At 40.9% G+C, this 13,267-nt stretch overlaps 1 protein-coding gene across 6 annotated transcripts in view; it reads left to right on the top strand.

Moving 5' to 3' along the window:
- Positions 1–9,997, top strand: part of FIGN (fidgetin, microtubule severing factor) — a 103,490-nt gene extending 93,493 nt beyond the window's left edge. For all 6 annotated transcript variants that reach the window (XM_075093324.1, XM_075093319.1, XM_075093323.1 and 3 more), the window contains one exon: positions 5,559–9,997. In XM_075093324.1, coding sequence (XP_074949425.1) covers positions 5,567–7,807 — 2,241 coding nt within the window. In that variant the 5' untranslated portion in view covers positions 5,559–5,566 and the 3' untranslated portion in view covers positions 7,808–9,997. The remainder of the gene's footprint in view (positions 1–5,558) is intronic.
- Positions 9,998–13,267: the final 3,270 nt, after the last annotated feature.

The raw sequence follows: 13,267 nt of genomic DNA, 5'->3' as shown, positions 1-13,267 counted from the left end.
GGTTTGAGGAGTCCTGGCACATTCCCAGTGAAGTGCCTGTTTAAGCCAATAGCTGTTTTGGCAGATCTGATCTCTGCATGTCCACAAGAAGCTACCCCTTGGCTAAAATCATTATGGTTGGTTGTGTAAATACTCAATGTCTTGAATAATTGGAGACAGGACTAAAAATAACAGTTCAGTGGGCAGAGGCAGCTTTTGGAGCCTTTGGCTAAATGTGTAAGCAATCCAAAGTGATGAAGTTCATGTCCACTTGCAAGTATAGGAGGAAGAGGCTTGGTGTTACTCATAGCTGTGGTTTTGGAGTTGTTTCCTGCCTTGCAACAGCGCGCTCCTACAAGTCTGTTATGGACAGATATCAGAAGCATCTCACTTACTTGCTTGCCCCTGGTATAGCCTACACCTTTTCAACAGCACATTAAGCAGTTGCTCAGATCATATTTAACTACACACCTAAAGTTAAGAACCTGCTTGAGCTACTGATGTTTACCAGTGAAGCTGCAGACCTGTGCTAGGTAGTACCTAAGGCGCTGCAGGAATGAACAGGACAGGAATAGAGAGACCACAAGGAATGGTTGGAGGCCCCTGATCCAAACTGAAACTTTGGTAGCTGGTTGGGAAGGTTGGTGTACTGCCCTGTTTCTAGTTCCCCATGCACAGTAGCTCCGTGTCATTTAGGTTTTGTTCCCCAGCAACTCTAAATGTGCAATGCAACCTCTGCTGGTATCTTCAGAAAACCAGTTGCATATGATTTAATTTTATCTTGATTATTTTATTAGAGATGTGAATAGATGAGAAGTTTACTGAAGTCCCAGTGTCCTTTGTCTAAAGCAGATCGTTGCTAACCAGGTTGGTTAGTTGGAAGGTGATTGTATCATTTGGAGTTGTCTGGGGGACACCGTAAAACCTTTGTTGTGTTTTCACCCAGTGTGGTCCTAGCTAGTATTTCTGGACTTTTCCATGCTTGTTTTCAACAGAAACCCTTCTATTTAAACTGAAAGGAAAGGCTAGTTATTTATTTTTATCCTCTGTAACAGATAAAATCCTGTAAGGGACTGAGCAGTTTGACCTGATACTGAGGGCACCAGCGGAGGAGGGTTTTTTGTATGCAGAAACTCACTTAAGCTCCCAGCAGGATCAGGCCCCGCTGGACATCCAGGATGTGTAGAACATTGCTTGTTCTTTTTTGCTTTCAGATTACAATGTTATTTTTTCCTAACTCTGGCATTCTTTCTTTTTGTTTATTTGTTTATTTTAATTCCTAAATCTGAATATATAAGTGGATTTCTGCCATATGGAATTATTGTATGTGAAACTGATGAAGTACAATACATTAGATTTTACATTTTCAGGCTAAATGTACAAAATTAGATGGGAAAAAAAATGGTCAAACACTTGGTTCAAAGTAATTGAATAATGAAATTGTTGACTATAATTACTTTAAATGTAATTCAGATAGATCCAACTGGAAGAATTATGGAGGAGGGATGTATAGCAGGGCTGTCAGGACAAGGAAAAATAGATACTGCTAAAAATCCTACACTGCCTCTCCTATATAATGTATTAAATTTATCTTAAAAGCAATTCTCTGATAAGTACATACCTGTACTTAAAGAACAGAATCCTTTCCTTTTGCCTTTTACAGCCTGTACCAGCACAGTTTACACAGTTCAAAAATGTCGATAGCTCAGAGGATTCCTAAGTTAGCAAAGATATATATTTTTTTAATACATTCAGCCTTGTATTGCGTCTGGATTTTCAGTAAGTTATTAAGCAAATACACTACCTGCAGGACCATGGTTTATGTCAGAGTTTAAATAACACTAAAAAAATAAAAGCAACCTCTAAATATGCCCTTATTTACCTGATTTTAGATGTTTATATCAGCATTTGGATTCCTAACAAAGAAATGTAGGAACATGTATCAGCTCAAGCAAAAAGCAACTAATAAAATACAGTTTAAAATATGGAAAGGAAGTGGCTGCAAACATTAAGCAATTGTCGGGGGGAGTGTTTGCATAATTAAACTACAACTTCTTTTTTTTTCCTCCCAAATCAGACATTTGACTTTTGTCAAACAATTATTGAACCACTAAGAAATCTTGCAGCTTCTTTGATTAATAGCAAATTGAGGAAATGGGTATTTGTGGCCCCCAGCCCAGACCACTCCAGTGGGCCCCATGTAAATACAGATTTCTTCACTGCATACTAATGCAAAAAATATGCTTATGGTTAACTATTAACCTATGCTTCCAAATAACACTAATGATTGCAATGTGCTGGAATAAATGCTCATGTTTCATGGGATGAGAACAGCCCTGTTCTCTTAAGCTTATCTAATCAAAGCCTAATCCTGCCTTTACAGCCTTTGTTAAATGCATTGGTATTTAATATGCATCAATAAATAAACTTTCAATTATTGTGCAGTGAGCATACCCAAAGATAGCATGACAATGTGAAACTACTGGTCTAGCTAGCAATTATTCCAAATAAAGAATGCTGATGGTGTGATTTCCCCCCTCCTCTTATAATGGATAATTCAGATTTTCTGACGTTCTTTTGCAGCCTCGTAATAAGGAAAATAAATTAATCTGGATAAATAAAATTCAAAGAATTGAGTTTTTACACCATCTAAATACATCTCCCCTCTGTGCCTAGAAATAGAATTATTTCTTTTAAAAGTACACGATCCATTCTAAATAAAAAGACCAATTAATGAAATTTTTAAAGTATTTATGAAAGGTATTTTGAAAAGCTTGCTAAGTGGGTAGCGTATGATATATGTTGTTGTGCTCTGACCTAGTGCATTCTTTTATCTCTTTAAATTGAATAGTCTTTCTTTTACAAACCATTAAAGACAACATGCCAAAAGCATATTCATTAACTACAGTACAAGTACTAGCCCAGCCAGGTTCTCTACTCCATCAGAGAATTTCACCTTCTTTTTCAAAAGTTTCACTGCTGCTTTACAGCGTTCTTTGTGAAGACTCTTTCTCATGGCATCCGTTCATTAGTACCTGGTGAAGCATCAATCTGCTCAGGTTCTTCTTCAGCTCTGTAACAGAAGCTTTCAGTGTTTTGGTAAGCTTATAAGCCCAATATCACAGAACATGGATAGGTGTTGGTTGGTTGGTCAGTTTGCTTGTTTTTTGTTTGTTTTGCGTTTGGTTTTTTGTTGTTGTTGTTTGTTTTTTAATAACGGTAATGAACTTGATGTCTCTTAAGCAGTTCTACATTACAGGAACATTAATATTCTTTTTTTTAAAAATGAGCTGGAAGTAAATCACATGACACTAGAAGAATTTTAGATATTGATTACTTGCAATTGGCTCTTGGTGATTTGCTCTTCAGATTTCCGGCTGTATTTAACAAAGTATGATTTCTGAAAAGCTTCAGATAGTTTCTCATTAAAATTGCATTTTTTTTCATATGAGCATGATTTCTATAATTTCACCCAATTTCATGATACATTTACCCCCTCTGAAAGGCAGTGGTTGAAACATCAGAAACAATTAGCAAAAAAGATTATATTAATGCTAAATGAAAGAAATAGATCAGACAAAAACTCAGTCTCAAAGCTGCATTTGTCAAAAGCACTTCTCTGAATTAACTCTTATAGGATAACTGTATAATTGTTAACAGACATTTTTCTCAAGTTGTCAATTTGTTTGAAAAATGAGAGGGAAAGAGAACGTTTAGGAAAAAAATATCCACAAGTAATCAATGGCATGCTCACGTGGACTGAGATTTGCAGTACTTGTACTAATAAAATACAAGGCTCAATTAGAGGTACTTTGCCGTTTTCAGGCTAAATTTAAATGATTTGGTGATTTGCAAATACATGAATCCAAAAATAAAAATGAAGAATCCAAATGCAAATGAGTGCAACTGCAATAAAATATAATTGCAAATGAATCTGTTGCTTTATTCATTTATTGTGTAATTACTGCAATCCTTCCCACCTTGTTTTCAGTATTTCTTAATCATTAAGTCGGAAGCATGACAGCAGTGCCAGCCCTGGCATGATTCTCTTTGACTAAAACCTTGTAAATTAACACAATTAGCACAGCATCATCCTGCTAATTAACTTCCAGTGTCTGGTGCAGTGGTTTTGCAAACAAGGAAGAGAGAGTCAGAAGGGAATAAACATGCCATTCTGTTACCAAACTCTGTGCTGTGTTAGGTTTAGCTCAGCGAGGCTAAGCTGGCCATGTCAGATGCCAGAGTCAGGCAATGAAGAGCTAAAGGGGTTGGGGAGAAAAACAGGAGGGGGTAGAAGCTGTCAAAATAGACTGCAGTAATTCAGAGGGGAGCTAGTGCCACAGATGCTTCATTTCGACTAGGCCTCCTCCTTATCAGGGAATCTGTGCCAGAGGGCACAAGACAGTTTGCAAAAATCACTTTTGGTAATACGAGAGAGATTAAGGAGGTCTATTTGATACAGCTGTACAAAAATCAGCAATGTGTTTACCATGCATAGGTACGAGTCGGAGGGGGTTATCTTAACGCTTGTAAATTGCTCTTACTGCGCACGGTGGATTACCAGGAGGAGGGATAGTTCACATCGCATTATTTGCAAGATTAATTGTTTTAAAATGACATTTGCATTTTTTCTTTTTTTTTTTCTTTTTTTTTTTTTATTGATGGGTTTTGTTTTTATAGCCAGATGTGGAAGCCCCAGAACTTGGGCCTTGGCTTCATTTCTCTTTCCTATTCTTAATCTTTTTTTTTTTTTCTTTTTTTTTTCTTTTTTTTTTTTTTTTAAACCCTCTTTCTTTGTACCCTGGAGGCTGTGAGGTGGGGGGGGGGGAAGAGAGTGCAAGCAAGGAGACCGACAGACAAGTCATGCTTGGTTTTTTTTCCAGAGCCTCAACAACAGAACTGAGAGGCAGAAAGGAGCCAGTTGTAATTCATACCGAGTTGTAGGCTTTGTGTGATGAAAGCGACGGAGCGCTGCCTGGGAGATTGCTTTGCTGCACTCCACGAAGCAGATTTGAAACTGTCGTGGACCACTTTAGATGAGAGTTGGATTATGGAATGACCTGCTATGTCTGTGTCATATTGTTCTGCGCAGGGTGCATTATACTGTGCTAACTAGGTGTTCAGTACCAAATAAGAGAGGTATCCTAGATGTGATCTGTCAGCTGTGTCTCATATTTTTATATTGGTTAAAATATAAAACTGAAACGGTGATGAGAGAGGACAGAGCAGTTGGATGCCTTGTATGTTAACAATAAATCTGCACTCAGAGTATTTAAAATATACTGTCTTATTTAATTACTTTGAGAAATCTGGCATTACCTATATTTTTTTAAACCAACAAATAACGTGCTACCAAATCGACAAAAAATGTGGCTCCATGTGCCTGTGCCTACAATAAACCAAGCAGTTTACGCTGCTTCATAAGGGCATTGTATTTTCTTTCCTTAAGGATTTGTGGTATTAAGTACAGTGTTTCAGAGAGCTGAAGAGGTTCACAGGTGGCATGTTTGAGAACTCATTTAAAAGCATCCAAAAAAGGCCGAGCTCACTGTTAACTTTTTTTTCCCCTGCCACCCTAGGCTTGAAGATGCAGTGGACGCCGGAGCATGCCCAGTGGCCAGAACAGCACTTTGATATCACTTCAACCACCCGGTCCCCTGCCCACAAGGTGGAAGCCTACCGGGGGCACCTGCAGCGCACCTATCAGTACGCCTGGGCTAACGATGACATCTCGGCTCTGACTGCCTCCAATCTTCTGAAAAAGTATGCAGAAAAATACTCTGGTATTTTAGAAGGCCCGGCCGAGCGGCCCATTCTCAGTAACTACTCTGAAGCTCCCTCGGGGCTGGTGAATGGCCGGAAGAATGAAAGCGAGCCCTGGCAGCCGTCGCTGAACTCGGAGAGCGTGTATCCCATGAACTGTGTCCCAGACGTTATCACCGCCAGCAAAGCTGGGGTAAGTGCTGCCCTTCCTCCCACAGACGTCTCAGCCAGCATCGGGAGCTCTCCTGGGGTGGCCAGTAACCTGGCTGAACCCAGTTACTCCAGCAGCACCTGCGGAAGTCACACCGTTCCCGGTCTTCATTCAGGGCTCCCAACTCAGGAATATGCCGCAGGATACAATGGCTCTTATTTGCATACCAGTTACAGTGGCCAGCCAGCACCTGCACTTCCATCCCCTCATCCATCCCCCCTACATAGCTCGGGACTTTTACAGCCCCCACCACCACCGCCACCACCAGCCCTCGTCCCCGGCTACAACGGGACCTCTAACCTGTCCAGTTACAGCTACCCTTCCACCAGTTATCCTCCTCAAACTGCTGTTGGCCCTGGGTACAGCCCTGGGGGTGCCCCGCCGCCCTCGGCGTACCTGCCTTCAGGAATCCCTGCTCCAACCCCTTTGCCCCCCACCACTGTCCCCAGCTACTCCTACCAGGGCCACGGTTTGACGCCCATCGCGCCATCTGCCCTGACAAACAGTTCAGCCAGCTCTCTCAAAAGGAAAGCTTTCTATATGGCAGGGCAAGGAGAAATGGACTCCAGTTATGGAAATTACAGCTATGGCCAACAGAGATCTACACAGAGTCCCATGTATCGAATGCCCGACAACAGCATTTCAAATGCAAACAGGGGGAATGGTTTTGACAGAAGTGCTGAAACATCATCCTTAGCATTTAAGCCAACAAAGCAGCTAATGTCCTCTGAACAGCAAAGGAAATTCAGCAGCCAGTCCAGTAGGGCTCTAACACCCCCATCCTATAGTACTGCTAAAAACTCACTGGGTTCGAGATCGAGTGACTCGTTTGGGAAGTATACCTCCCCAGTAATGAATGAGCACGGTGATGAGCACAGGCAGCTCCTCCCTCACCCAATGCAAGGCCCGGGACTTCGTGCAGCTACCTCATCCAACCACTCTGTGGACGAGCAACTGAAGAATACTGACACACACCTCATTGACCTTGTTACCAATGAGATTATCAACCAAGGACCTCCTGTGGACTGGAGCGACATTGCTGGCCTAGATCTAGTAAAGGCCGTCATTAAGGAGGAGGTTTTATGGCCAGTATTGAGGTCAGATGCATTCAATGGACTGACTGCTCTACCTCGGAGCATCCTTTTATTTGGACCTCGGGGAACAGGCAAAACATTAATGGGCAGATGTATAGCTAGTCAGCTGGGGGCCACATTTTTCAAAATCACTGGCTCTGGCCTTGTTACAAAGTGGTTAGGGGAAGGAGAGAAAATTGTCCATGCCTCCTTCCTTGTGGCAAGGTGTCGCCAACCCTCGGTGATTTTTGTTAGTGACATTGATATGCTCCTTTCTTCTCAAGTGAGCGAAGAACACAGTCCAGTTAGTCGGATGAGAACCGAGTTCCTTATGCAGCTGGACACTGTACTGACTTCTGCTGAGGACCAAATAGTAGTAATTTGCGCCACGAGTAAACCGGAAGAAATTGATGAATCTCTTCGAAGGTACTTCATGAAACGACTTTTAATCCCACTTCCTGACAGCACAGCGAGGCACCAGATAATAGTACAACTGCTCTCACAGCACAATTACTGTCTCAATGACAAGGAGGTTGCACTGCTTGTCCAGCGCACAGAAGGCTTTTCTGGACTAGATGTGGCTCACTTGTGTCAGGAAGCTGTGGTGGGCCCACTCCACGCCATGCCAGCCACAGACCTTTCAGCCATTATGCCCAGCCAGTTGAGGCCAGTTACATATCAAGACTTTGAAAATGCTTTCTGCAAGATACAGCCTAGCATATCTCAAAAAGAGCTTGATACATATGTTGAATGGAACAAAATGTTTGGTTGCAGTCAGTGATACTACTTTAAAAAAATGTAATGAATGTTGGCACACACAGAACCTGCTACGTAGGGTAGAGAACCCTTTTCAGTAGTGTTAAAATTGCAAAGGGTACTGGGAAGACTACAATTTACCTTGCCTCTAAAGAGCCAGGGTAGACTTGAAGGAAAAGTGCATCAAACAAGAGCTGCTGATCTGAAAAAGCCACACATGACAGAAAGCGCATGTTGATGCTCAGTTCTGTTCAAGCTAGACAATACTCACCAAGGAGCAAGGTGCAAGTGGGTTGATTTCAGAAGGACATGAACCCTGTGTGTTGATTCCATTCTGCTGTTCTTGAGATTTAGTTGCTGTCAAGTGCCTGAAGTGGTGCTTTATTTTTTGTTTGCCTCACAATTACATTGGTGGCATGTGCTAATATAAAGAGCTTTAACTTCAAACATTATTGGACTAAAGAGATGAACGGTTGTGTTGCGACAGAGAACCAGATTTTTGCTATTCTAAGAGCAACAGTATTCCTCAATCCTGTCTGTTCTGTGGTGTTAAACTAAGAACAGGTAAAACAGGGTAATGGTAATCTGGACCTTAATTTCTGCAGTTCATTTCTTTTAATGTTCTGTCTGCAAAAACTCAGGAAAGTGATTGTGATTTGTACAGTACCTCAAAGGAATGTGTTGAAAGCACTATGTACTGCTGAGAGTTATAGGCTAGGCTTCAATGTTACTTTATATTAAATATGTATGTTTACCTCAACAATTGGAAAATGGCAAGGAAAATTACTTTGAATGTATCCAGGAAAAAAACTAGTGTGTAATATGACTGAAGCTTTACAGTTTTTAAAAATAGAAGCAGAAGGATTTCCCGGTGTTCAGAAATGGTTCTTTTGCCAATTTGTCAGATCAAACCAGAGCAGAATGATTTTTCTTGTTGGCAAACTGTAAGAGTTTTCAGCATATTGCTCCTTGATAATTACGTGATACAGTCTTTAGAAGGTGCATAGATGAAAAAAGAGCCACCTAATCGGTTTATGTTAGCATCCGATACAGTCAAACGTGAGATTTGGTAGGACTCCAAGAGGCAAATTACCTTAAGCTGTGACTGCTGGCCTCTATTGCGTGGCTCTAGTCGTAGTTTTGAGGTTATTTTGGTGAAGGTGTAGGGAGTGGGATCGGTGTAGGGCGCTGGCAGAGCTATGGGTTGCAGAGCTGTTTATAGCAACGCAGCGGACTGTGACCAAACAAACAGTACAAATAACAAAGCAAAACTGAACCCTCAAAGTACATTTATTTCCCTTCCTAAACTGTAAAGTTGAGTTTTTGTTGCGTACGTACAGCTCCGTTGTCCTTAATGCAAACTTCATTTAGCATCCAGTAGAAATCTTCCAGGCTGGAGTGTGCCCACCATTATTTCTACCTCAGTTTTGTTACATTTCTCTTGGAAAGCAAAGTAAGAAATAGGGCAAAAAACAACACCAACAGCAAGTCAGATTACATTAGGAATGTGAACCTGCTAAACAAGTTTCAGAGAGCTGCTGTTTTTTCCCCTGAAGTCAAGTTTTTCTCTGTGTTAGTGCTCTTTACCCCCCTTTTTCCTCCCCCAAATATACATACTCTGGTGTCTTCCTTCTGGAAAGACTAGCTGGCATGTGTGGCATTTTGCTCAGTTCTCTCCCCGCCACCCCCCCACCCCCCACCTTTCTTTTTATCCTTTAATGCTTTCCGTGCAACTCTTTTGGTGACAGCTGACTGATGTTGGGTAATGTCTCTGAGCAGGAGCAGTGCATGTTGCAGCTGCCCAAAGCCTCTGCCATCACATGAGCAAAACAGCCTTGCTTTTTTGAATGTATTTTTTTGTTTGTTTACTTTAAAGAGACAGTAACAAAACTGTTGCAAAGCACTGGCATTTAATGTTTCTGTTAAGTAATGTACATTCAAAACCATTAAATAAATGCACTGAAAAGCCCCAAGAAGAGATACCAATCTGTTAACTAGATCATGTTTGTCTTCTCAAAAATTGTACAGACCTTGTTCATTTTGTTAAATCAATGGAGACATTTAGCGTTCAGAAAGCTAATGAGGGATTTTGTGATATTGCTGGAAATTTATGACTCTTGATTATTACTTTCCTTTTATTTTTCTTTTAAGATATAGATATATATTTAGATAGAACTTGCTAAAACCAGAGCAAATAAACCAAAATCTAATTGAAGATGGATTCCTGGCAAACATTTTGTCTATCTAAAACTTTATGTTTTAAGCATAAAAGTACCATTTTAAAAACAGTGCCTTTCATTAAGGATATAGAAAGTAAGACTTAAGTACATCACCTGCTTTTCTTTTGTTTGTTTTTTTTTTTCTTTTTTCTTTTTTTCTTTTTCCTTTCAACAGCAATTACAGTCTATGGTCGTTGTTATGACCCAGTCTTTCTGCTTCCCCCAAACCTCCACAGGCTGCTTCTTCCCCCTGGTCATTCTACCATCCTCATATTTGGGAGATCCTGATGTCCCCATTAGCTGTAGGTTCACACTGATCACACTGGCAAGTACACTATTGCAGTTTGCTGACCCAATTTCTGTCTTAGACGTTGCCTTTCATATCTGCCATTGAGCTGTGCTCATTTGAAAGGCTCAGGCAAGTTTTGATAAACCAGCTCCTGTTAACTGTTTCTCCTAATCACACTCCTAACAGGTTTTTTTTTGCAGCTGGTAAAATGAAAGCTACCCACTAGAGTGGTTTTTTCCCTCTTTTTACCCAGTAGCAAAACCAAAAGCAAACAAAATTGTAGATGATCCCTTTGGCTTCCAGCTTTAAATCATTCTCTTTAAAAAGTCACTCTGGGAAATGGATTTTTCAAATGTTAACCAAAGTGAGAAGCAGGCAGAAACTGAGATGGTGTGAAAACGCAGGTTCCACACGCACGCACACACACACACGCTTATGTTTGTTCTCTCCAGGGCTCGATTCAACTTCGGGGCAGCAGAAGCAGAAAAGCACCCCTATCACAGCAGCTGTAAGGAGAGGAAAACAGACCTAGATTGTTACCCAAATCTTTCCTTACCAGCAGCTGTCCTTGGCATCACTCTGGGAGGGTGCCTGTTGAATTTGGTGAGAGCTTGGCCAGGTAGTGTTAACAAGAGGTGCCTCAGCCCTTCTCCAAGTGGTTTCTGGCCACTCCTTTGACAGAATTTCCCCCTGTTCGGGGAGGCTGAGTTGGCTGAACGCCCTGCCATGTCCTGTCCTTAATGCTTTCCTCCCTCCTCCTACATTCAGCCCGTTTCCTCTGTAGTGAGCAAGTTTTGGCACACTGCTGGTCCTTCAGCCCTCTCAGCAGCCTTCTTGTCAAGGAGTGTCCAGGAAGGGCTGAAGCATGATCCTGAACCTGAGGGGGTCCCAAAGGTTAGGATTGTTTTTGAGAAGAGAGACAAAATATGTTCTAATGGTGTCTTCAGGATGAAATATTTGCTGGTCTTTGACATTTCTGTGGTAGAAAGCCATTTGCTGTCTTTTATGACTGGGCAAAGATGGGGGCTGCTGCCACAGAAATGCCCAAATGGTTGGCTGGGGCTTCCCGGTCGCTGGTGCAGCCCTGGATCTTAAGGAACCTGAAATGGTTAAAGAGCGTCTGCCATGTCAGCCTATCACTGCAGATGCTTTACATCGTTTTTCAATGTGTGGATCCCATTCTGCATCAGCTCATTTTCTTCCTTGTACCTTCAGTAACAATTCCTACAGCAACAAAAGTAAAATAAATTGGAGGAATATTTCTGCAAGCTGAAGGATCAATATCAATTCAAGGAGGAGTTCATAATGACCTTATGTGAGACAGAAATGGAAATACTCTATACTTCTGGCATGTTTCTCTCCAAAATATTTAGAACATTAGTGACAATATAGAAGAGTTTGCTGACTGAGCTGATCAATGGAATGTGAAGGCAGTTTACTTTAAGGCTATTTACTTTCACAGGGATTATTTATCTATTAGCCAGTTTGTATTCTACTCAAATGCAGATAGATGGGCAAAATGTTTTCTTGAGCATTACAAACCTACCAAGGGGAAAATCAACCATCTGACTAAAATACATAGGCCAAACACCATCTGGGTGTCTTTACCAGCTATTTGGAGACTGTGCTCTGTAAAATGGTACAAGGTCATATTTAGGTGGCTTCTTTAGGATACTTCTTTAGGGGATCGTCTAGCCAAAAAGATCCAAATTAGTTCCTTCATCAAGATGTTAATACATTGAAAGCAAATCTGGGGATCTGACCAGGGTTTTCACTGTCTGCAAATACGTACAACTTCAGGTAAAGGGCTGTTCTTATAATCCCCCTGCATTTTTCTCTGGAGCACTCCATCATGAGGGAGAGTGCATTACTCAGATCTGAAGGATACACTTTGTCACAAAGCAAGGCCGCCAAAAGTTGTAGGGCCTCCTACCCTTTCGCTTATACCAGTCGGAAGGTGGTATAACCTTGTTGACTTTAAGGAATTACTCCTGATTTCCGCCCTTGTTAGAAAAGTCATCCCTCCAATGTATAATAATCTATGTCTGTTGGTTTTCATCATCAGCTCTGAAAGCTAACCTTGTCCTCACAGCACTAACTCCTTTCCATCTTGTATGTGTGCATGTGTGTATATAATATTTATATGTGCATACACACCATGTCCAAACAATAACTTTGTCTCTTTACTTAAAAAAAGAAAAGTCATTTAATCGTCTGCAGATTTATATGAAGCACATTAGTAAACATGGAGATACTAGTATTTCAGAATTCAAAAAAAAGCCCAGCTGTGCTGGTGACTAACCAATACATGAACTGAAGCTCACACTCTGCAAGGACCTTTGGTTGACATTCGATTTTGAACCTGCCAGATGCATTTTTGTGAACCAGGGATACTGCATCTTTAATGAACAAGTCTCTACTCTTTCCCCTGTTTTTAAATACAACACAAGCAGTGTAGCACTAGGCACTGCAATTGTCAAAGACAATTAGACTGAAAGCAGGAAAATTTCACCTCCCTGTCTCAGTGATATGTAGAATGTCGGCAGTATGGGTCAGCCTTGCCACAGAGTTGTGTGAGAATATATGAATCAGTCCTATAGAATGTTAAATATTTATAAAATGGTTCTGTACTACACCAAGGTTGGGAGCACATTCATTCCTTCTTGTTTTATGATAGAAAAAGAAGCAAAAGTTTATTTCCAATCCCAAACTTTGTGTGGTTCTTTTTTCTTTTTTTTTCTTTTTGTTTCATTTTTGTTCTCGTGGTTTATATGCGATTGCTAGAGGCTTTTCATTTCCTTTTTAAAAATATTTTTCATCAGATGTGCGTTCAGACATTTGTTCTTTAAAACCATTTCTACCTCATTGCTACATATTGTACATGTAGTATTTATTTGTTGTCTTTTTTTGAATGTCATGCATTTCGTAAGAAAAAGACTTGTCCTTGAACTTGAACAGTCTACCTCAGAAAGACTGT

The sequence above is a fragment of the Phalacrocorax aristotelis genome, chromosome 5, assembly GCF_949628215.1.
Source record: "Phalacrocorax aristotelis chromosome 5, bGulAri2.1, whole genome shotgun sequence".
In the NCBI taxonomy this organism is placed as follows: Eukaryota; Metazoa; Chordata; class Aves; order Suliformes; family Phalacrocoracidae; genus Phalacrocorax; species Phalacrocorax aristotelis.
The sequence above is the reverse complement of the archived record's forward strand: the minus strand, read 5'-3'. Positions and strand labels throughout refer to the sequence as shown.